Source organism: Callorhinus ursinus, unplaced genomic scaffold (assembly GCF_003265705.2).
Source record: "Callorhinus ursinus isolate GAN/ISIS: 27379988/994484 unplaced genomic scaffold, GSC_fseal_2.0 scaffold3, whole genome shotgun sequence".
Lineage (NCBI taxonomy): Eukaryota > Metazoa > Chordata > Mammalia > Carnivora > Otariidae > Callorhinus > Callorhinus ursinus.
In genome coordinates, this window is record NW_027397065.1 from 27324466 (window position 1) to 27349843 (window position 25378).

At 51.8% G+C, this 25378-nt stretch overlaps 1 protein-coding gene across 4 annotated transcripts in view; it reads right to left on the reverse strand.

Moving 5' to 3' along the window:
* MCC (MCC regulator of WNT signaling pathway) overlaps positions 1-25378 on the reverse strand; it is a 387205-nt gene that overhangs the window by 11959 nt on the left and 349868 nt on the right. For all 4 annotated transcript variants that reach the window (XM_025866893.2, XM_073889303.1, XM_025866894.2 and 1 more), the window contains 5 exons: positions 25271-25374; positions 21977-22160; positions 11234-11468; positions 6782-6988; positions 3459-3559 (listed from right to left, as the gene is read on the reverse strand). In XM_025866893.2, coding sequence (XP_025722678.1) covers positions 3459-3559; positions 6782-6988; positions 11234-11468; positions 21977-22160; positions 25271-25374 — 831 coding nt within the window. The remainder of the gene's footprint in view (positions 1-3458; positions 3560-6781; positions 6989-11233; positions 11469-21976; positions 22161-25270; positions 25375-25378) is intronic.

The window sequence follows — 25378 nt, forward strand, 5'->3', positions numbered from 1 at the left end:
CTCACACGGGGGCCCAGCAGAGAAGGTGAAGGCACGCGATTTCCCCTCTGCCTCCCTGCGTGCCCTTGGGAAGCTCCTCAGCCTCACTGTGCCAGTCCCCAGCCCACCCCCATCCTGTGGAGAGCAACACCTGCCCCTCGCTGCCTCCCAAGAGTAGGACAGAGATGAAACAGCCTCTCCTCTCAGCTGTGCTCAGGTCCCGAAGGCAGGCTGCACAAACACCAGATCAGTACAAGGCAGAGACATTTCTGAAAATACACTCTCAGGACGCCTGGGTGGCTCAGTCGGTTAGGCGTCTGCCTTCAGCCTGGGTCATGGTCCCAAGGTCCTGGGATCGAGCCCCGCATCAGGCTCCCTGCTTGGCGGGAAGCCTGCTTCTCCCTCTGCCGCTCCCCCTGCTTGTGCTCACTCATGCTCTCTCGTCTATGCTCTCTCTCTCTAGCAAATAAATAAATAAAATCTTTTAAAAAAATACACTCTTAACTGCATTTTCACAGTTCACTTCTCTGCTGGAAAGGTCATTCACTGGAAGTTTACTAGGACCAAGAGCAAGAGAGGGATCGGAGATGAAGAAGGGTTCCGTGGCCCACAGCTGGTGCAGAACACAGCAAAAACAAGGTACTCCGATAAGAAGACTCCTGCCGTGCCAGGCCAGAAGCCTGGCCATCCAGATGGGGTCTGATGGTAACCCTGCAGCCAGTAGCACGCCGTAAGTGCTCATGCACATGCAGGGAACGAAATCAGACCAGACGGGAGTGACGCAGTCCGTGTGGGATTGTCTGGAGTCCTGGTCTGGCTCCAAACAGAAGGCTGGGAGAAGACACACAGAGGGCGGGGCTGGGACGCGAAGGGCCGGTGGAGGCCAAAGCCCAGGGAGGTAGCTCGTGGGGAGACCTGCCTGGGACAGGGCCGTGACCTAGAACCAGCAACCTGGATGTCACAAGGCACCTTCCTGAGAGGTTTCTCAAGAAAAGACCACTGCTTCACCTGTTCCCCAAGCCCCTCCTTACCCCTGCTCTTTGGAGCCTGGACGCCCGGCCCCACGATGTTGGTGTTTGCAACCATCCTTTTTTAAGGGAGGACTATTTCTGAAAATATAGGGCAGATTCCACTGATTTCAACCACGAGTTGGGCAGTGATTTAAGACCTTCAAAGAAGATGTTAGTTTCCACTTGATTTTTAAAAATAAAAACACCCCCAGACCTCAGCTCTCAGGTGTCCGAATTCTCTGCCCTCATGAAATGATTCTTCCAGTTCCTAGGCTATATTTACAGTATAATGATGTTATTTTCCTTTCTCCCATAGCCCTGTGGGTTCTTTCTTGGCTCCATCTATCCGGGTCTTGATTAGAAATCCATGCTAACCAACTTTCGGCTGGTTACTGGAAGCCCGTTGTAACTGACAAAACAAATGAAGTCTCTCTCTGTTTAGTCAGCGGAACCCGCATCCTACTTGAGCCAGCGAAGGCCTTGGGGGTTTGGGGAATTTGAAAAATTGAGGGGCTTAGCTTACAGATACAATATCCAAATGGCTCCCAGTTGGAAGCGGGGAGTGGATTTGTATCCCATGTTTCTGGCACAGTCATGTCCTGAGGATTTGTTGAGGGCATTTTCCCTGCACTGCTTTTCTCTTCCTGCCTCAAGCAAAGCAATTACCACTTCACCTCATGGCCAGAGGCGCTGGCAATGTGAAGCAGAGCTATTACAACTTGGAAGGAAAGACACCAAGGGACAGTGAGTAAATCAGAAGGGTGGCGAAGATCCCCACCAGGCAGCCTTCCGCCCACCCTCCGCTTGGAGGCCACACCATAACGGAAATGGCCCCGGCTGCATCAGGACAGCAGACAGAGCAGCTGCTGTTGCCATCCCCTCCTACCCCCAGCCCCCAGAAATGATGGGAAACCCATCTTCAAAAAATCCTCAAGCATGTCAGGAAAGCAAGGAGCACTGTTTGTATACCAGAAACCATGAGCAATCATAAAAAATGAAAGGTAGACTTTTATTCTTCTTGAAAAGGGAAACCACAACTCAGAATGCACAGGGAAGGAAGCTGCTAAAAAAGGAGGAAGGGGATTCAGAGGGGCCAAACCAGGGGTGCCAGCCATGTGAACAGGAGGGGGCCAGATGCTTGGACCACATCTGCACAGAGAGGTGTTGTCAGCCAGGAGGACTGGAAGCCCAGCAGTTGGGCTTGTTACCCAAAACCAAGAGTCACAAAACTCAACTCTAAAAAGAACTTACACATGAGGAAACAGAGTTACTACAGCAGACAGAATAACATTTTTAGAATATATATAATAAATAGCCTCAGATAGCCTCATCTTGTTAAAAAAAGAGATGATAGATTTCATCACCAAAATGAAAAAACTCAACATAGAGGCCACACACCACAATGGATATAGCAGAGAAGGAATCTGTGAGCCGGAAAACTGAGCCAAAGAACCTTTCCAGAATCGCTACGTGAGCTCCTGTGCACTTGAAATGTTGGCTGGTTTGAATGTGAGACGTGCTGTAAGTGTAAAATATATACCAGATTTGAAGACTTAGTGAGGAAGACGAATGAGGAAGAGGAGAAGGAGGAAGAAAATTTATCTTATATGTCTTTTAAAAAAAAATACGAATTACATATTGAAATGATATTTTGGATACACTGGGTTAAATAAAATAAATTAGAGTGGATTTATTGGGTTTTTTTACTTTTTTTTTAAAGTAGGCTCCACACGCAGCATGGAGCCCAACGCAGAGCTTGAACTCATGACCCTGAGATCAAGACCTGAGCTGAGATGAAGAGTCGGACACTTAACCAACTGAGCCACCCAGGCTCCCTCTTTTTACTTTTTTAATTTGACTACTAGAGAATGAAACTTCCTAGGTGGCTTGAGTTCCATGCCTACCGGATGGCACTGCAAAAGGATGGCGGGAGTATGCCAAGTTACGATGTGGGAGACAGATCTGAATGAGTCAGCATGTTTCTCCTTGCAGGAGGAGAGGAAGAAGGGAGGGAAAGAAACACTGAGACAGCAGAGGAAGAATGTCCAGGACTGAATAAAAACATCCATGAGGTCTTCTGATTGGAAAGAGCCAGTGATGTTGAAAGGAAGTGTTCCCACGAAGGTGGGAACGAGACAAAGATGACTGATCATCACCATTTAACACTGTCCTGAGGCTCTCGTCAATGCAAGAGCACAACAAAAAAAGCAAAGCAAGAGACATTTTCTGCTTGCAGGTGAAATGACTGCCTGTATGCTCTCCCCCGCCGCTCCCCTCTCAAAAGGCCTGGCGCCAGCAGGCCTTCTCCACGTTCCAAGCCGGGGATACATTCTCCAGCCTCCAAGGCCTGGGTAAAAGTCAGACCTATCAGCACCTGCTCCTTCCCTGTAATGACCCATGAAGAGCTGAGCTGCGCAGCAAGAGAACTGGGAATACATCACTCACCGGGGCCGTGGGAAGGGGGCTTACCTACGGATGGCATTGGCGAACTCGGCAGCCAGCTCACTGTCGCTACACGTTGTCCTTAGTTCAGCCAGTGAGAGAGCTGGGGAGGCGGCATCAGCACATTCCTGAGGACGGCAGACACATTCTGGTTAGCCCTGGAGCCAAGCCTGACAGCACCTTGGAGGCGCAAGGCAGCTCTGCCCACTTCTTTGGACCTTTGTAAACTGGCTGGTGGGCCCCGGGGATTCCCGGCGTGCTCTGAGCTCTCCCCACACACGTTCTCCCACTGAGCCATCGTGGTGACCCTTTGAGGCAGATACTGTCTTTATGCCCATTTACCAAGGAGAAAACTAAGGTACAGAGAAGTTATGCTGCCCTGAGCCATCAGCTAGGACAGGGTGGTATCAGGATTCAAACCTAGGTCAGCTGGCTACACATCTGCGCTCTTCACCACTGGGTTAAGCCTCTTGTGATTCATAAAAGACAAGTGGGAAATGCACCTGAGTTTCCTTGCCCCTCTCCCAACCCACTTCCTGGGAGAAAACCAATCTTCTCTAGATTTAGGAGCTTTAGTGGGTACAGTATAATCATCTAGAAAACCCAGGAAAAAAGGAAGACAGATGTGCACCCTCTGTGTGTGTATGTGTGTGTGTGTGTGTGTGTGAGAGAGAGAGAGAGAGAGAGAGAGAGAGAGAGAGAGAGAGAGAGGTGGGTGCAGGTGGAGCCTGACACAGGGCTTCCAGCAGGCCTCCATCTCACCACCCTGAGATCATGACCTGACCCCAAATCAAGTCAGACGCTTAACGGACTGAGCCACAGACGACCGCCCCCCTTTTTAATTGAAGTTAGTTGACCATTAGTTTCAGTTGTGACCCTCAGACAGGAATTTTGATGTCATGTAAATCCAATCCTCTCCTTTTACAGATGAGGCAGCATGAGGGCCCGAACTCGTAAGTCCTAAACTGAGCTCGGATCCTTGTACAGCAGCCCTCGTGCCCCTCTGAGCAGACGGAGGGCAGAAGCTGTGCTGCGGAACCGGGGGCCCGGGAGGCGCTCATCTGACCGCCTGCTCAGCAGACTCCTACAGTCCACCACAACCCACACTTGAGACCAAAAAGCCCGCGGCCTGTCGCAGGGGACAGAATGTCAGCGGAAAGGTGTATCGCGATGGGATGTACGAAGTGAGTGCCCCAGTCCAGATGACAGGAGGGCACAGGGTCTCCATCAGCCCCCTCCAGCGCAGGACCACACCCGGGGGGTCCTGCCACAGCAGCCCTGCCAGCCTCCCGACACCTCTCTGCCTGCAGATCCAGGCCCGCAATGCCAGCCCCTAGGATCCGCTGAGATTCCACTACGCTGTGTATCAGCTCCCACATGATGACATTTCCTAAGAGTCCTTAAAGACAGGGGCGGCTCTGTCCCACCCGGTGCCTCTCCGTGAACATGTGCAGTAGTGTCTGTTGCATACAGACAGCAGCTGCAAAACCCGAAGGCGGACCGGATCACACTCGGGATGCAGCCTGCTGCCTGGAGGGAAGCTTTAGAGCAAGCACAGCACCCACCCTGTGGAGCCAGGGTGGATGCGCTAGCTCCCAGCCTTGCCTGCCACCTGTTTCTATAAAGGCCTGCAGGCTAAGCACTGTCTTCTATTTTTAAAACTCATGAAGAAAAGACTATTTCATGATGTGTACACATTATATGAAATTTCAGTGTCCGTGAAGGAAGTGTTATTAGAACACAGCCCACACCCCTTTGTGTCTACACTGTGTCTGCTTTCACACTACAGTTCTAGAACGGCCCGGTTCCGTACTCGCAGAGGAGTCTGTGTGACCTGAAGACCGTAAGATAATGACTTGTGGCTTCTTCAGAGTTTGGCGACCCCTCCTACGGACTGTCCGCCTCATCTACCGACCAACAAGGCTAAATGAACAGCCCAGAAGGGAGAGTGCATTGAAATAGTAAATGGATCTGATATTTGAAAGACAAGATAATCAGCTTACAATAATTTCATTACCTAAACACAAGGTACTTTTATAAAGCCTCTTACTTGAAGGTAAAAAAAAAAAAATTAAAAATAAAGACATCTGGCCTTTTCCCTTAGATTTCTGTACTTCGAAGCCATTCCACACAACACAGTGTCTCCCTCAGTCAAAATAAACACCAAGAACTGGGGGAAATGCTCAGCTCGCGGGCCTTCTGGCAAGAACCTGGTAGGTCCGTTTCCACCACACCCTAGGAGCACACTGGCGAACGCCGGCGCTCTCTCAGCTCTGTCCCAGAGTGACTGGTAACAGACTCAAACGGCTGTACAAGGATTTTTAAGGTGTTGGCGTGGAAGGGGAGACCCCATTTTCTTGAGCCCCAGATATTATCACATGAAACTCTTTGTAGGCTGCTGTCCACCCAGACTCCACTCCACAGGCAGTGGGCAGATGGTTTCACAGGGCCTCTCCCGGTGACCTCTCCTAGGCCCAGACGGGTGCACGTCCTCCCCCGGTAGCATTTATTAGGAACGGAAAGTACAATGCAGAACAAAGAACTTCAGTACCCTGGCATGAGGCATGTAATTCTTTAGGGTCTGGAGTATTTTTTTCCTCCCGTGCAATATCTGGAATAATTCTGAGATACAGTATGATGGAATGAGCTTGGATTCTAGAGAAAAAGACTTCTGGGCTCATGGGAGTTGTGAGTTTGCCAGATGATATCACCTGTCAGCCCACGCTCTGTGACATCCTATGTGTGAGCCGGGGCCTGCCTTCCTCTTCCTCTGCCTCAGCGGCTTCCTGCTTCCCCCCTTCCCCGACAGCAGAAATGCCAACAGAAGCTGAGGTGGCAACACGGATGAGGGGAGGAGGGCCATTAGTCAAATTCGGTTTAAATCCTGATGCTGCCATTTATTAGCTGCGAGACCCCCTCGCTTGTGAGCCTCGTTTCCCTCATGTAAATGGGGTTGCCTGCTCCTTCCTCAGCGCTGAGATTTATAGGAAGCCAACAAATGCAACGATCAGTGCAGATGTGACCGAGAGGCCACAGGCGATGGTTGCTGTGCCAGGCGGGGGAGCCAAGGAGGCAGCCCGGTGTCAGAGCCCTGGGCGACAGCACCGATCCCTCCCCTGATCAGACTGTGGCATGGGAAAATGCTGTAACTAGTACCTAAAGTGCAGTTTTTTTTAAAAAGTGGATTTGGTTTCTTTGCTCTCAAAATGTTACCTTCTTTAAGATCTCTGGAAAGGCTTGCAGTTCCCATGCAAATAAGGAAACTGAGGCTGTGGGGCAGGGAGGGGGCGGTGGAGACTGGGTGGGCAGTAAGGCTGGGGCTGGGGGGTCCCCCGCAGCCCTGCTCCTACCTTGCCGGGCTTGTCCTTGCCGCCGCTGCTGGTGGAGCTCAGGGACCGCGTGCACTGCTCCTTCTGTTCCTCCACCTCGGACTTCAGGTGCTCGATGTGCACCAGGTAGGCCTGCTCCTGGGCCTCCCGCGTGCTCAGCTTCAGCTCCAGGGCCTTCTTCTCCTTCTCCAGGAGGTAGAGCTGGGCCTTCAGCTCGGCCATCTCCTCCTGCGGAGCACAGAGGGTGCGAGGCACCCACGCTGTGGGAGCAGGCCCAGGCATGGGAAAGCAGGCCAGCGACGAGGGTGTCCGAGGCTGTGAGCCGCATGCCTGCGGTGGAGTTACCCCTTCACAGCCTGGACAAGATGACCGGGAGGAGACAAGCCAGCTGTCTCCGCCAGCTGAAGGACTGATGTGTGGACAAAGCCATGGGCTTTGTCACTCTATGGACCGGGACAGAGATAAATGAAGGGGAGTTACAGGCAAACAGATTTTGGTTCACTGTAAGAAAAACCTTTCAAACAACTGGAACACACCCCGCCCCCACCACCACTCCAGGCACCCCCTCAATGGGCACACCTATCTCTGTTGAAAACCAGGTTTCTGGCATGCATCGGCCATGCTCCATCAGTCAAAGAGGTTGTGAAGGAGGGTCGTCCACACGAGGCTGGGTCTGACTAGCTCCCTTCCAATTCCCATTACCTTCTCCATTTTCCATGGCCCCAACCCACATATTCAATCCTCCCTTGGCACCTCACAGCTGAAGCCTTCTCATCTTTTGCCATCAGAAGCAGGATTCTGAAGGTTCTGGCAACACTGCATACTGAGCTAATGGGGCCAGTCACACCCAGAACAAACATAAATGCAAGCTTGAAAGAAGGAGAGATGAATCCATGGGTGCCAGAAATGAAGAAGGAACTCTGCCCAAGAAGAAAGGCAAGGTGGCCATGATACAGGCCAACAGAGGTTTCAGACCAATATGGAGGCCCTAGGACCTGGGCTTCTGGCACCTGTGCTAAGGGCAGGGCAGAGAGCCAGAACAGAGACCCCCTACATGGGCCAGGACTCTCAAAGTGCTGCCTAGAGTAAAAGACTAGAAGATTTCCTTTTTGGAGATGTGGTGAGGAAACTTAGCCATCAGGGTCTGGGTGGGAAAAGTGAAAAGAGCCTCTTTTGAGGAATCAGAGCCACATACTTGTCATATGTAGATGTGAAACAGGAATCTAAGCCAAGAATGTAACAGAAACTAGCCCTAAACCTCTGACCTTGGAAGCACTTTGCTTCCAAGCTGGCTTATCGTGTCCCACTCACTCAGCTCTGACCCTGACTTCTTTTCCCTCTGGGGACTCCTCACGCAACCGTGGCTGATTTCTCCTCTCAGGGCCCATGAGCCGGGTCATGGGTCCCAACAGATCCATGCACAGAACCACTCTGTAGGGACGTCTACAACCCAGGACCCACAAGACTCCGTAGAAGACACAATCTCCACCAAAGATGAGCTGGTATGCATGCCCTCCCCTCAACCCAAACAAAGAGAAAATGGAAAACAAATCACGTGAGACAGAATCAGCATTTACGAGAACCACAGATAACAGATGAAACACTAGAAAATAAATATTTAAAATGAAGAGAGGAAGAAGGGTCATAATGGAAGGATAGGATAGTCAAAAAAGAAGATTGGATTTGAAAAGGAACCAAGGTAGATCATCTAGAAATGAAAAGGTGTTTACTAAAGATCATGTACAAGAAGTGAAAAACCCAGAAAACTTGAGTTTCTCCGCAACTGTATCCTAGAATGAAATGGTGAAATCCAATATAACGTGCTGCTTGTGGGTTTGGAATGGGTGCGCACATCCCCGTGAGCACACTGTGTAGGGAAAGGGAGAGGACTCGGATGTTTATCCTTCAGAAACCTCACAGGAAGGGACCGAAGCCGGAACACCAGCAATGGCTGCCTCTGGCTCATATTATGGGTTCTCTCCCAGCTTTTCGTAATTTCTGTTCATTTTTTTAATTTTATTTGAGAGAGAGAGAGAGAGAGAGAGAGAGGAAGAAGAGGGGAGAGGGAGAGAGAGAATCTTAAGCAGGCTCCACGCCCAGCAGAGAGCCCGATGCAGGGCTCGATCTCACAACCCTGAGATCACGACCCGAGGCAAAATCAAAAGTCGGAAGCTTAACGGATTGAGCCACCCGGATGCCCCATTTCTGCTCTTTTAGACAATTTCTATGATATATACATATTTTGTTTTCAATAGCAAAGGGAATATTTTATTCCACCAAAAATGTCTTTCCTGGCCAGAGTAACCGGGAATTTATCACACATGCTGGCTTGACTATAAAAAGGAAATCCTTAGTCTTTGGCCAAATGAAACATGATGATGGAACACATCACAAAAGGGCAGCCTCACAGCTCATGCTGCAGGGTGCAAAGGCCCACAAACAGGTCTCCTGACTGGGGGAAAAGGCACTGTGATGATGGACCCAATGCCCGGCTCATGGGCCCTGAGAGGAGAAATCAGCCACGGTTGTGTGAGGAGTCCCCAGAGGGAAAAGAAGTCAGGGTCAGAGCTGAGTGAGTGGGACACGATAAGCCAGCTTGGAAGCAAAGTGCTGATTCCTAATCTGCTGTCACTGCCCAAAGTCTTCCCAGGATTCAGCCAGACTCAAGACTGAGCAGCCGCCAAGGACAGGGACACATTGAGCAAGTGACCCGAGTGTGTTGGGTTGACCATGCTGGCAGCTCCTCTTTCCAGAGGTGAGTTAAGGAGAGAGGGGCCTGCTCTCTTGCAGGGACAGTGCTGGTTCCAACAGGAGACACCACTTACGAGCTACTGATGCAGCACTTCCTCGACCACCTGGCCCAACGGACCTGCCTCTGGTTCCTAAGCTGGCTTCTGTCCCTGAGAGCCCCTCGTGTCTCAACACCTGGGGTCCAGAGACACTGCAGAATCCAAGGCTGTGCAAATCAGGCCTTTGTGCACAGGAGAGTGGAGTTTGGAGAGCAGGCTTGGGGACATGGCTCCCAGCTCCTACTCCCCACATTAGGGGGCCCGGACCTGCAGGAGCAGGCCTTACAAGTGCCCACCTCTGCCCCAGGCCTGCTGAAGGCTGGTTGCAGCCCTGCAGGACCATGCTCCTGGCAAGTGATTATTCTGTTTCCACTCCAGCTGGGTGCACACAATCCAACACACTCTGGCCTGAACCTGCTGGGTTCTCGCAGACCCCACAGGTAAGGACAGTCCCCTCCAAACCTGCCTTCACTTCCAACACCAGCCACGAGTATTGGGGTGGGGGGTCCCCGGGCCACTTGCACTTCTCACCAACTCAGGGGCGTGCACAACCCACTCGGAATCAACGACTCGCTCGGCTCAGGAGTGCGCTGTACTTAGGATTAGGGTTTTACCACAGGGGGTGCACACGGGGGCCCTGGAAGAGCGCTGCATGCAGATCTTTCCTGAGCCTTGGTGCCCAGGGATCTTACTGGGGTTTCATTACTGGGCACAGTGGAGGAAATCACTGGCCACACAGGGAACTCAATCTGTGGCCCTCCTCCCCTCCCTGGAGGTCAAGGGGCTCAAAGTCCCACCCTATAATCACAGGCTCCATTCTTCCAGGGACAGCCCCAGTGCTGGTTTCGGCCCCCACCAAACCAGGAGTGGTCTCATTAGCATAAAAAAGCTCAGGAAATTCCAAGGGTCTGAGGAGCTCTCAGCGGGAGCTGGGAACCCAGAGCAGATATTGCTGTCTTGAGAAAGCACTCGGCAGAGGAAGGCCCCGTGCTTAGCGCCCCTGGCCAGAGCCATGCAAAAGTGCGTCCTGCGGAAGGGATGGCAGTGTAACCACTCCCCGATGACGGGCACTAGCTGTCCAAGAAAGCTCCCCCACGCCCCAAGTTTCCAGATGCCAGCAGAGAATTCAGCCTGTCGGCCAGTGAGCAACCCCAGATCTCATCAGGAAACACGGCTGTGAACGGCACTGGTCAACTTCCCTGGAGGGCGTCAGGACCCCCGCGGGCTCCCCATGGCACAGCAGGGAAAAGGGCATCAGGACACCGGGGCTCCAGTCCAAGTGCTGCACCTTTCCGCACCCCGCCCTCCCCTACTCCCCATTAACATCAGCATCCACCCCGGAAGCACCTTAAGCTCCTAGAGAGGAGAGGTCCTTTTCCGGGGACAGGGGCTGCTCCCCACTCTGGGGATCTGATCTGGCTTCTCGTGGAGAATGAGGTGTTACCAGAGCGGAGCTGAGACACCCCTCCGGGGTCATGTCCAGCCCCCGGGACCCCCGACACACTGAAACTAGTCCTATCTACAAATGAGGCTCTGGCTGTCCTCCAGCGGGAGGTGACTGAACCCAGACGGGGTCGACTGGTCATCATCGCTGACCTGCTGTCAGAGGGCCTTCTCCCGTCTCCCCGTGAGGACACGGCAGTGCACGGGCCCAGGGCTGCGTCGGGCCCCACCCCCACGCTACCTTCATGGCCATCAGCTCCTGCATCAGCACGGCGTTTTCCAGATCCAGCCGCTGGCTGTCCCCGCGGGGCTTCACGTCGTAGCTGAGGGGGTCGATGTGGATGCTCTCCAGCTCCAGCATGGTCAGCTTGACTGCGGCCCTGTCATTCCGGAGCTGCTGGATGTAATCCTTCAGCCTCTGCTCGTCTTCTTTGGTGAACTCCGTGTCACAGCTGCTGGCCGTGGAGCTAGTTGTGCTGAGGAGGCGGAGAAACCCTCTCGCGGTTCCAGCCACCGTGAGCGGGTCCTGTTCCTGACGCCTTCCCAGCCGCCCCCCCCCCCCCCGTCTCCCCAGCAGCGGCCCGCGGTAACCCCTCCTGCGCACCGCCAGAAGAGAAAAGCATTCTTCGTGCCGTGGGACACTGATAGCCCCTTTGAGGAGAGACATCAGTCTGAAGAATAACAGAAATGCTTATGACCCCCTTTACCACAACATGTGGACCCTAAAAATGAATTCTAAGGAAATAACCCCACAGAAGCAACAAGATAGACGCTTTGTGGCACAGCAGATGTAGTTAATTATGGTACATTCCCAAAGGGGGGAAGCTATATGGACATCACAGTAATAATTTAGGACACGGTGGAACCATTGTAAACAGAGAAATTGGACAAAAGTGGTATTTGATTACAAAACAGGCGCACATGTGGGCCGGACTTACAAAAAAGGAGCATGTGAAGGAACAAAGTTGAAGAACGAAATACCTATGGTGTGATGCCCTGACACGTGTGTGTACATGAACCTATTCGCCTGTGCAAACACGTCCCCTCGGGGCAGGAGCGGGAGGGTGTGGTGGAAGAGGGGGAGAGGGGTACCACGCAATAAGCCCCCCCACGTGTGCTGCTGCCGTGACAACCTCGGAAGCAGGGCACCCCCCCATCCCGCCCCCACCCCCGCCATTCCTCCTGCGTCGCGGCTGACTATACTGTCCACCACAGGGACTCAGGTCTGCCCGTGGGGCCCTGGGAGGCCCGTGCTGAATGGGGACAACTGCCACACCTGAGGAGCACTTAGGATGAACCCTGAGAACATGGCGGCCCCTGAAGGTTTCTGTATGACCCAGGCCACCACGCAAGGGTGAGCCCCGCCAGGAAACTTGAGGCTCTGGCTCTTAAGAGGGCACTTTTCCCAGCAGTGGGCAGGCTGCCCCCACTGGCTCAGAATGAGGCCCACTGCACCCTGGCAGTCCTCAAGCAGTTGAGGCCGGTGTGGATCCAGTTTCTCTGGACCTACACTGGACCCACCAACACTTGACACAGCCCTCAAGGCTCTGGCCTTGGAAAGATGGCACAAAAACAAGCAGGGGCCCACTGAACTCTCATCAAAACAGGCCAGGTTGACATTATCATCTCATCACAGATTTGGTGACGGAGGCTCAGGGACGTTAGGCGGCTTGCCGGGTCATGAGACTGGACACTGGTACACTTGGACTTGGGCCACCATCTTCTCATTCCTCAGCCCCATCCTCCCAAGCCTCCCGGTGCTAGAAGCTGGGCCAGGAGCAACGAGTGGTCTCCACAGGCTGCTGGCTGCTGGGGGCCCAGGCCTGCCCTCCTCACCTCACCCTGGAACAGGGGTAACAGGCCCGGGACCCCAACTCAGCAGATGCAATTGCCCCATAACCTAGGTGTGACCAAGGGCCATTCCACTCTTGCGTGTGACGCATTACCTAAAAGACAGGGCTTCTGCGGACACAAGGGTGAGGAGAGGGGATGAGCTGGAGCTCCACCACTCAGCTGACTGTGCACAGGAGGAAGACAACATCCTAGGGCTTGGGTGATCTTCGAGTCAGAGAACTCCCGCTAGGACTGCAAGTTCCTGAGCACCACAGACTGGGGCTGCTCTCCCACCCCACCCTCTTCACCCCATCAGGACAGGTAGGATGTACCTTGCAGAGGAAGGGAGCAAGATCAGCCTGGCCAACATACAACACCTCCTTACAGGTTCTGATGGTTCATTTCATGCGGCAATGGGGCTGGGCTACAGTGCCCAGGTGCTTGGCCAAACACCCATCTAGATGTCACTGTGAAAGTATTTTTTTTAAAGCTGTAATTAACATTTATTTATTTATTTATTTAAGAGAGCGTGAGTGAGTGAGTGTGGGGGGGGGGGGACAGAGGGAGAGGGAGAGTCTCCAGCAGTCTCCCTGCTGAGCAAGGAGCCTGACGCAGGGCTTGATCCCATGACCCTGAGATCATGACCTGAGCCAAAATCAAGAGTCGGATGCTCAAGCAACTGAGCCACCGAGGCGCCCTGAGATGTGATTAACACTTAAATCAGATGCTAAGTAAAGCAGACTACCTTCCAGGATATAGGTAGGTCTCGTCCAATCAGTTGAAAGCCTTAAGAGAAAAGACTGAGGTCCCCCAAAAAAGAAATTCTGCCTCCGGACAGCCTTCAGATTCAAGACTGCTACATCAAGCCTTCCTTGGGTCTCCAGCCAGTGTGCCTGCCCTGTAGATTTAGGACTTGCCAGTCCCCATAATCGTATGAGCCAATTCCTTAAAATTAGTCACTCTTTTCCTATATATACATACCACCACCTCTACCCCTATTGGTCTTGTTTCTCTGGAGAACCCTAATACAGAGGTGCTACCTTGACCTGTAACCCAAGCATCTTCACCACTTGGTAGATTTACAGGTAGCATGACTCAACCTCCCTGGGCCTACTTCCTCATCTGTAGTGTTTAGAACAGTGCCTAGCATGCAGTAAGCACTCAATAAATGTAGTTATCATTCAATTAAGTGATACTGGAGGGCCACTATGAGGTACTCTTCTAGGCCCTAGAAAAATCTCCGCTCTCATGGAACTCATTCTAATAGGGGAGGCAAACAAGTAAAATACACAGTACATCAGACAGTGAGAAGTACTGCGGAGAAAAATGAAGCAGTTATGGGGAGCACAAAGAGAAGATGGGATTATTTTTTGCAACAAAATTTGGAGGAAGAGTGATCCAGGCAGAGGACACAGCGAATGCAAAGGCCCTGAGGCAGTGAGCGTGGCCAGCACGAATGAGACTGTGGCTGAGTCAGAGTCAGTTAAGGGAGAGGGAGAGGGGAGAGGTCAGAGAGGAGGGTGTTGGGGGGGGCGCGGGGGGGGCAGGGAGCCAGGTCATGTCGGGTTTTATAAGGGTTGTGTCTTTTTCTCTAGAATTAGAACGGAAGCCACTGGAGGGTTTGTAACAGGGGTGATGTGATCTGCCTTACCCCTTGATAGGCTCCCTCTGGCTACTGGGCTGAGGAGAGATGCAGGGAGGCAAGGGCAGAGGCAGGGAGACCCCTTCTGGGCTATCTCGACAATCCCGGTAAGAGATGGTGGAAGCTTGGAGTGCAGGAAGGAGGATACAGTTATGCTGATCAATCACCATTCCTGTGTTTTCTCAGGCTGCATTTTAAAAAGGACGAGAAGGGAGAAGCAGCAGCACCCTCTGGTTGGAACACTTCAGGTGCCAGTTTCATAAAGAAATGAAGCAGCTCAGGCGAAGCGAACAAGCTAACAGTAGCCCCAGCAGAGGGCGCTGGGGAGGCTGGTGGGACTTCTGAGCTCGGGGGACTTCTCTGGAACAAGGTCCCTCCCTCAGCATCTCTGTGCTCTGCAGTAAAGCACTGCCCGCCCCCAGCCCGGGGGGTGGAAGGGAGCTGGGGGGCGGGTAGGCATGCCTGGAACAAAACCATTCAAGTAGGACTCAGCACTCACCTCCGCGGACCGTCAACACGGACGTGGAGGGACAGACGTCTCAATGTCCCACAGACAAATGAGCAACAAGACAAAAGCCAACCGCAGCGCGGCATTGTTGGCACAGCATGCCACAGGGCTGAGAGTGGGGCTGCGCTCGCAGGCGCGGGTGTCCGCACCACGTGGCGCGGGACAGCATTAACATCTCTCTTCCAGGGAGCCAGGAGGGGGCTTCAAGTATGAAATCCTCTCCCGGGGAGCTGGGGCTCCCGACCGGAGGCTTACTTTACAACCCCCGTCCTTCCTTACGTTAAAAATTGTTTTGAAAAATTTTAAACGTGTAGAAAAACACGGAGATGAACCAATACCCACGTACCTACCACCCAGATGAGTTTTATGACATATTTTCTTTGGACTACTTTTTTTTTTTTTTAAAGAAATAGAACACTTACACTCGAAGTACCCTTTGTTCTCTTTCACTTAAATTTCGAAGAGCACTAGAAGCTAGAGTTCTGTAATTATTCTGCAGGCACTAAAATGATACTATTTGGGCAGACTTCCATTTAGCAGGACTGGTGTACCCCAGTGGCTGTCAGTCGTTGCTGGGCTAGCTGTAGCAGCATCGCCTGGGAACTTGCGAAGAATGCACATTCCCAGGCCCAAGACCTCTAGAATGGGGGACTCTGGGAGTGGGGCCCAGCAATCTGCATTTAAATGTACCCTCCCCATCATTCTGAGGCACAGCCAGGTTTGAGAACAACTGGTCTACCCCATAAGACAGGTGGGCATTTGCATGGTAGCCTGTGAGGTAACGGGATCCACCCCCGCCTCCTCCCCGCCAAAATCTCTAGGGAGAGGCCATACACTCTTGGGCTGATCTGGCAAGTGCCAGTGATTATGAGCACACCTCTAACATCAGACAGACCTGGGTAAATGTTCTTCCTCTACCACTGCCTAGCTTTATGGTCCAGAGTAAATGACCCAACATTCCCAGGCTGCAATAAAGTGGGAATCCGAATAATTCCCCTCTCACCAGGCTGTTGGAAGGGAGACGATGGGTCCCGAAGCAGGCAAGGCCAGCTAGTGCAGCACTCGTTCTGGGGGAGTTGGAGAAACCTCTGTGCCCTTCCCAGTACCTCCTTGCACAGGCTCAGGGGCTCCCTCTAGGTATGACAACCACCTAGCAGGTCATGCACGATACCCAGGCTGAGGGAGAAGCAATACAGCAAGTGCTCAACGGGACTAGAGAAACCACCTAGAATGTTCTAGGAAACACCAACACAGGTGGGCAGAGGCTGACAGGCTTTGGAGCGTCCTAGACCCCTGAGGGTCTGAGCCCCGATACCTGGCCGGGGGGGCAGGGAGGAGGCCTTTATCTCACCGTCTCTACCATGGGTATAGTTTTCAAAAAAGAAAAAAGATCTCCCTCCCCAGATGGACCCTTGTGGGACGCTCAGCACTCTAAAAGGCTCTTACCAGGGCGAAGTTTGATTTCCAGCTACGCACTGCATCCCCGAAGCCCCTGTGGCTTCCCTCCCTCCCTTCTGGGAAGCCAGCAGGGAGCGGATCAGGGAGGTTAATAACAATTCTGCTTTGTGCCCTAATGTTCCACTGTGGAATAGGACTGTGACGGTGTGAAAGGCAGGGAAGCCTCTGGCCTCTCCTCTGCCTCCTGCAGCCAACAAGGGCGCTGCTGGTCTCCCGAGGGCCTGCCACTGGCCGCGGGGCCCCGGGGTAGGTCATCCGTTAGCTCTCCCAGCTTGGAATGCTGGATGGTCTCGGCTGTCAAGGGGGAATGAATCACTGTCCACACTGTCCTCCTCGTCTCCAGGGTGGGAGGCCTGTTCTCTGAGAGCAATTTCGGGGAGGGCTGCAGGTGGAGAGCCCCAGCCCACCCCAGAATGGTGGAACAGCCCATCTTTGCATTCTGCTCTGTTTTTTCAGTAAGCTGGGCCAGGTCACGTGGGTTTCTCCTTTCCCGGATGCTCTGCTGGAGCCCCCTCCTGCTGGCTTTGCTCCGCGTCCATGAGGTGCCAGGAATCTTCTGGCACACCGCACGTGGGGTGGCCTACAGCCAGGGGGTGGAGGGGGAGTGCCTGCTGCCTGGGACATCGTACCCTCCCACCTGCCCTGGCCACAAGGGGACATGGACTTGGGTTTAGTTAAGCAGCTGTGGGTTTCAAATATCTGGTCTTCTGTCCCCTTTCTTCACGTCCCAGCCTCATCCTCAAGACAACTCCCCATCCTGCTTTTTAGAAGAAAAACCCATTTCTCTGCAGCCTCATCTTGTCATGGCAAAAAGCTAGAATGGCATTTCATTTCTTTGCCACAAAAACCAGAGATGGGTTTTCCCCTGAGTTTTTATCAATGTCTTACCTGGCCCCCATTAAGATTTCATTTCCACCAGGGCAGCTCATTTTCAGAAGGAAAATGCCATCAGGCTGGCCTTCTGATTTGCTGAGCATTTTAAATTTACTTGAAGGAGGGGGTCAGCCACTCCTAAGTGGCCCCCATTCCTCCAAGCAGAAGGTGGGCCTTGTCAACTGCCGGCATCTTGGAGTGTTGGCTGTGGGTACCTCCCCGCCTCGTCTGACAATTGTCACCAAGGACTAAAAACACCTAAACACAATCCTAACCTTTTAGGTCTATATTCTCTCGGATGGTTATCAGAATTCTCTAGGAGGAGAAGTAGAGGTTATATGAAGAAAAATTATCTAACAAAATACAGGGAAAATCTGTTGCCAGATAACTGAAGTCCTCAAAACCTGCCTGGTTCCAGAAAGCTCCCAAAAACTTAGCTGAAAGGCAAAATGAGAAACATTCTATTTCCACAGCCATTTATAAAGGTGTCCTTATAACAGTGTTGGAAATGAGACCTCTCTCAACCAAACATTAACCTTTTCCTCATTCAGTCACGGGTAACATACCAAGAGATCAACAATTAGGAGGTAGAAAGCAAAGTATTAAGGGTTTTTGCCCAGAGATCAGCCAAATCGAAAAAATCTATACTACCCAGTTTTAGCAAGGGTGTGGAGGAAGAGGAGAATAACTTGATCACATATGGAGGGCTATTTTATATTGGAAACAATCGTTTTTGGGCCAGCAAATTCTGTTTCTTTGAGTTTCCCACAGAAATTGCACACAAGAAGGATAGGTGTGCGGTCAAGGACGGTGGCTCTAACGGTTAATAGTGAAAAGGTGGGTAGAAATGTCCAACAAGAGGAAGCCGCTTGAATACATGATGGACTGCCATCCAATGTGAGTGGGCAGCTACTGACAGATATGAATACCACATGGAAAAAAAAAAAAGGGTCAGCCAAGGGCATAAACAAAGGAAAAAATGGACAGGTACATCTGTGGAAATATACCCCAAACTGTTTGTAGTGTCCTTTCCGTGTGAGGGTCCTCCCATGGAGAATTTGATATAATGCTTGGATTTTAATTATCTAGTTCTACAATGATCATGTAATTCTGGGGCACCTGGGTGCTGCAGTCGGTTAAGAGTCTGCCTTCAGCTCAGGTCATGATCCTGGGGTCCTGGGATCAAGCCCTGCATCGGGCTCCCTGCTCAGTGGGGAGCCTGCTTCTCCCTCTGCCTCTCCCCCTGCTCATGCTTTCTCTCTCTCTCAAATAAATAAATAAAATCTTAAAAAAAAATGATCATGTAATTCTTTTGAAATCAGGTAGTTTTTTAAAGGCATTTCAGCTCTCTACCTAGTTTTCACAGAGCCTAAAAGATAAATGACAAAGACATTTGAGCAGCAGGCCTGAGCACCATGCTGTCATGTTGGGGAATGTGTCTGCGCTGGACTTTAGAATCTACTAGCGCTTCTAAGCATTAATCCCAAGGACTCTGGATGGACTCTCCTGACACTTGGGATGAGAAAGCAACTCCCTTCTTCAGAGGGACGTGAAGATTACAGTTACCACAGCCATATCTGGTCTCTCACTCCCCGAAGCTTGCCGATGGTGGTGGCCCCGGCCTTTCCTAATGGGCCGGCCATTCTAATCCCATCCAGCCCTTCAAAGGACAGGGTTCCACTGTCATCCACCCTCCTTTCTGCTCCAGTGAGACTTCACCTAAGAAGACAAACTTAAAAGGTGAAAGGTGGGCATCCTGAGTTCCACTGCCCTTATTCCACTTTGGGGGTGAATGGTCAGCCAGGCGGAACCCTGACGCCCGGAAGGTGCCCGGCGGCTCACCCGCGAGCCCGCAATCACCGGATTCCCATGGCTCACCGTGATCCCGACCCAACGGCGGGACAGGAGGAACGCAGCTCTAGTCTCCACTAGAGCAGACCTGCTGAGGCTTATTCTGTCTTGGCCGCATGTCCTTCCGTAGATTTAGATCGATGACTGTGTTTCCATGGAATGAACTGAAATTGTGATGCTGGACAGGAAGGGTGGGCTTGATTAAGGATTCCCTATTCCCACCTCAACAATTTAGTCCACTGGCCTCTCTGTTGTGAGAGGCTGATAAAGCTATCCAGGCTGTCAATATTACCTAGTTCCTCTGTCCATTAAGACAATGATAACTCCTGATGAGGCTATGGTTCAATTTTTCAAAAGTGAAACAGCAGTGTCTCTGGGCTCCTGCCAATAGTCAGCTGATAGGCTGGCTACCATTTTTATTCTCCTTGCTGGGAACTGCTCTTCTGCTGCTCCTTTCCCGAATCATGACCCTCCTGTCATCAGGGGCCGTTCGTCCGTTGCCAGAAAGGCATCTGGAGACCTGACACTCAGTGTTCCTTTCCTGAGACCCTGAGGAGCAGCGGACTCTGATTAGGTTTCTCTGCACCAGCTGGTGACAGTGGGAGGAAAGGGGGCTATGGAGCCATGTAAAGCTCCGACACAGAAAACTCTCATTTCTTTCTCCCCTAAACGTGACATGGGGGGGATGTCTGAGCTGGAATGGCAAGATTTACACACAAAATTAGTCATTGTAATTATGGAAAGGGTTGGTGGTTTGGGACGTTTTTTCAGAGCCCACATGTCGCTTCAAGTAGTCTGGTTGTGTCAGGACCAAAGAATGTGGTGTGCCACACGAACAGTCTGTGTGTGGTGCTTTCGTGCCCACCCTGGCTACTCGCACTTGGGTGGGAGGGTGAAAATGGATTTTTAAGGACAATGGAGTGAAATCTGAATTAAAGTCCTGGTACTTTGATGGAGGACCCATTTGAGACTGAAATCAGTTCAAGGGCCATTCTTTTGTGAGATCATCCTTAAAAATAAAGATCATGTCCTGAATTGATCTCACCCTGCGTTGATATATCACCAAAAAGTGAAATTTCTCTGAGAAAGCTGTCTCAGAATCAAGGCTCACCTATACATTAAGGTATTTCTAACAAGCGTTCAAGACCAGGATCTTCCCTAAATGGATGGTGAGAGTTCTTACTTTTGACAGACTCCAAATCTGTCTGTGATTTGGATTAAAACAAAATTATTTTGGGGGTGGGGAGGTGTGAGCACAAGATGTGTAACACGTTCCTTAGAAGCCACTGAAACAGCATATACTCCCCGTCAACTTGCTTCTCCTGCTCACTAATTCCACAGGACAGTACCACTGACAACACGAGGACTACGTTTCTACTCTAAACGAACAAGGAAATTACAGATCATACCCATCTGGGAAAGTCATTAAGAAGAGCAACTGCTTTCTGTGTTAAGCAGAAGACTGTGGTTTTTAAGAAAAAAATACATTATAATCTCTGTTTCACTGAATAAGACGACTGGTGCGCTGGAGTCAAATGCAACTAATTCCCTTGAGATGGTGGGCACCCGGCCAACTCCGTTTCTGGGAATGGCCCCTCTCCTGAGGCCCCGGGTCCAGGGCAGGTAAGTGGAGGCACTCAGGCAGATGGCTGGGTCTTGCCAGTTGAGAGAGAGATGACAATGTTAAGTTGCTTTCAGGCACCAAGGAAACATCAGTATTTCTCCTTTGGCTCTTGAGATTCCATCTAGCCTTATGTGGTTCTTGTCCCTTGATCTGCAAGTGGGCGCTGTTTTTTAACGTCATGATATCCAACCTGTTGTAGTGGCAAGAATAATATGCTTGGTGCCAAAGTGCTGGGGCTCAGTCCTGATTCCCCTCTATCAGCCGTGAGACCTTATTGAGCCAAGTCACTTACAGATCTCTGAGCTGATGAGGCTTTCTCACCTGTGCGAATGGGGTAAAGTCACCCTTCCTGTCTTTTGTGATTTGGCTACCATACGAAAATCTGTAACAAAGTACTTTCTAGACCGAGAACTGATATATACAAGGAAGGCATTCATGGTTTCAGGGCTTCGGTGGTAAGATATGAGAAGATCGCTGGCAGAGGCTTCATTCTGACCCTCTCCCCCCTTCTGCAAGAATCCAACAACTTCAGCAAATTATGCTTAGCCAGGTCTTCACTGCTTTCCTCCCCATCTTTTTCACGTACCCACTGAAGTTTTCTAGATTCACAGACACAGAACCTGAACTCAGGTTCGTCACTGAGCGTCTGCTGAGTACCTGCTATGAATCTGGCATCACTCTGCGGAGCAAAAGAGATGGGAAAAGAGGAAGCTATTGCCCAAGAAAAGCTTACAAAGGACAGAGGCCTGAGGAGGAGGGGGCAGAGAACGGAGCCTGGAAATAGGATGCGGTGCGGGTCGTGGGTGCTTAGGGACCGCTTGTAGCAAATGGGCCTCACGCTACCCCAAATACTCTCAGAAATCAAAAACTATGAAGAAATGGTGACCAGAACAAAGCGGGGGAGAGAGCACCAGACAGAAAGGGAGGTTCAGGCTCCATCTTCAGGTTCCACCTTCTTAAGCAAACGTCCCCTTCTCTCTGGGCTGTGGTTCCCACACTGGCCACGGCAGGCCCTTCCCAGCTCTGCCATGCTGATGCCCCGACCCCCCGGACAGAGCAGGCTACAGGCACGGGGACAATGCTGTCCTCATCCATGCCTCACAGTCTCCGGCAGCTGGGCCACCACATGTCAAGCCTGGTGAGCAGACCACACATGGACACGCGTCCATCTGGTGGCAGGAGGGCCGAGAATTACCTGGTGTGGCTGTTGGAGGACAGGCTCTCCCAGGGCTGCACGCTGCAGCCGGCCACAGCAAAGGCGCCCCCGCAGCTGCCGTCCAGCTTCATGAGCAGGGCCTTGGCTGCATTCTCAGCTGTCTTCCGGCAGTCGTGAGCGCGCCTGAGCATCTGAGTGATGTTCTCATCCCCTGACTGGTCTCCTATGTTGCAAAGAGGCCAAAGGATTAATCAACACAGTTCTACACGAGACAAGCCTGGGAGTGCGGCCGGAGCATCGGTTCTTCGTTACTCAGGGCAGAGGTGGCCCGGTGGGGAGAGAAACTAGCAGTGGACGGCCAGTGAAGAGACCCATGTGCAGGGGCTGGGCGCCGTCACTTAGAGACCATATGGAGCAAGGCATGTCTCTGCTCTGGGCTCTACGGACCCTATCGATGAAGGGCTGGCAGGGCGATCTCTGAGGTCTGTCTCTAGCGCTAACATGCTATGATTTTCTAATTATTCAGGCTCCTGACTTCTCCCACTCAGTTGCAATCTACCGCTTGGCCATTCTTTCCTGCGGTGGCACTTTCTCATGAACGAGGACCAAACTGTGCCCTGCACACATCCAGAGCTTTGCTTAGATCTTTGGGTAGGCAAGAGAAACACACCGAAGAGTTAAAATGAGAACTTGAGATCGGCAATGTCTTTTCTGTAGCAGTGCTATCCCTGACTTTCCTGTCTCCGCTGGGACACTGTCACTGGTGAGCCCCGATGCCTCCAGAAATCAGGTACCTGGGCTGGAGCGAGACCTCAGGAGTGGCTGGCACCCACACAGAGCCAGACGGCGACTCTCTGGTCGAAAATGTTCACGGTCTTGTTGTGTTCTAAAAACCATACTGGCCCAACAAGTCACCAGTTTGCTGCCTCCTCAGCCTACATCCCTAGTCTTCCAGATGCTTTCAAATGGAACCATATGCCGAAGCCTAAGACACCAAAATGGTAAATGCAGAACCGGCTGATGTGAACAGGTGTGGGGGTGATACACTCTGGGTCCTCCCATCCTCTGAGCCCACTGCTGAGGCCCTAAGACACTCCTCCAGCTTCCCACAGCAGTTTGAAAACCACTGGTTTAAGTCATCTAGAGTGAGTGTAACGAATGCCTGTGCCATCAACAAGAAACAGAAAAAACCACCGGGGCTGGTACTGGGGGTAATGTCATCAACCAGTACTTGCTCAGCAGAATGGCAGGTCCACCGCTGCCGTCAGCGGAATGGAAGGGAGATTTAACAGGGAGCTGCTCCAGGTAAGCCAACTCACAGCTTTACGGAGAGTGGGGAAGAAGTGTGGGGGCCTCCTTCCTGCAGGCTGAGCTTCCCTGGGCCCCCTGCGGCCATGTCTCTGACAGCTTTCATGTCTGACTTTCTTCCTTCCTTTCTCCCATCAGTCCGTCCTTTCTTCCTTCCACAAACGAGGTATATCTTACATCTGTCTCACCAACTGACTGCTCTTCGAATTCTGTGCTGAAGAAGGCATGGTAATACTGACTGGCTCATTCTATAAATATATCATGAGCTACCCAGGATTATGTTAATGCAAAGCATTTCATTATTGATTTTAAGTATTTTAAATGCAGATTTATATAAGCCCTTCCAGCTCCTACCAAGAAACTGCGCCAAGTAGAGACAAGCCTAATGAAAGGTGCCTTTCCAGGGCAGGATGGTTTAAAGACATTGTCTGATGATACAAACTGAAAATAAGAGGACTGATTTTTTTCCCCTTTAATTGATCATTTTCCTTAATACATATATTTAAAAAAAAAAACTTGACAGCTGGCCAGATCATTTTAGGATCTGTTTAATATGAGGTATAAAGTTTTATGGTTTAGTGGAAAGACCCTGAAAAATGAGGTTTCTAATGGAAATGCTGGCAGAGTTTCTACTTCTGGGGCGGGATGTTAATTCTGTTTTAAAAGAGAGAGAGAGAGAGAGAGAGAGAGGGAGAGGAGGGTGGTCACCATACAAACGGAGGCCTGCTCCTTTGCCTCATAACTTAGATATGAAGCAGGAAATTAATGCTCAGGATACTTCCTTTCCTTGAGATTTGCTTAGATTCTTGTCCAGGTCAAAACTGAAGGAGGAAACACCTGTGAGTGGTCAGTGCCCAAGCTTGACCCCAGGGGAGGGGGAGGGGCAGGAGCTGGTGAGAAGAGCGGGGGTGGGGGGGTGGGGGGGTGGGGCTGCAGTCCGCAGGGGCCCTGATGCAGACATTCTTCACAAGATGCCTCCTGGAAGGGCGGCCCCAGTGGAGGTTCCCAGCCCTGGCCGAGAAGCCCGTCCCTGGCAGATGGCCTGGTGCCCGTGGCCGGGGACTCCTGGTTTGCCCACCTGCCCAGGTTCGGCCCTGGAGTTAAACAGTTTTCTGTGTACCTGTCGGTGCTTCTCCAAAGAAGCTACTGTTCTAAAGCGGAGGCTGAGGGAGCATCCAGGCCTCGGCACTGAGCTATGGCAACCTCTCTCCCTTGATCTCTCTTCCCTCCTAAGCACTATTTCTCCTGTGTCCTCCTCACACTACAGTTAAGGCCCAGAGCATAAGCACAGGCCAAGTTTTAGCAAATACTGCTAACCAGGATGACACAATTGTGTCTTTTTCAATTATATACGTCTTCCAGTTACTCAAAATTGAGGGGTCACTGTAGGGGGCGGTACAGATCTGAGGTACAGAGCGGGCCAACAGGACACATGCCCCCAGGGCGGGGGAGGCGAGTGGGTCAGTGGACCGCTCCGTTCCCCCACAGGGCTGGGCTCTGCGCTCCGGGGATAGCCCCCTGCAGTGGACAGCAGGGTGAGAAACCACTTCCTCTGTGTTCACAAGGCACCTGGAGACCAGACAGGGGGAGCCCATGCCTCAAAACCGCCCAAAAGAACAAACCTGAGGCCAGGCAGCCAACGGAAGCAGCGAGTCTCCACAAAGGCCACGTGGGCAGCAAAGGGACCCTTAACAATCAGCATCCCAGAGAGGCTGTGGGAAAGTTGGTCCCTTTCATCACAAACCGTGGGCCTCCTGCTCCATCTGGTCCTACTGTTGGCCCGGGAGAGTATGTTTCCTAAGAGGCCTTGTTTGTTTTAACTTGCCCGTAATTCTGTTTCCACTCCAGTTCTTACTGCATTCAACATAAACAATTTACTCACTCAGTCATGAGGAAGAAACGAAAAACACACTTGACAAGCGAATTTCGTGTCGTCGGGAGGTGTTCCGATGCCAACAGCGAAATGGGGGGACCATTGCAGGGGACGAGAAGGCAGAGGGAGGGAGGAACTCGGGCCACACTCACCAGGGGAGGAGCCCACGCCGGCCGCCCGGAACTGCCCCAGGATGAGGCTCTGCTCGCTCTCGGCCAGTGCCAGGAGGAGTTCGTAGGCTTCTATGCACTGCTCACTGG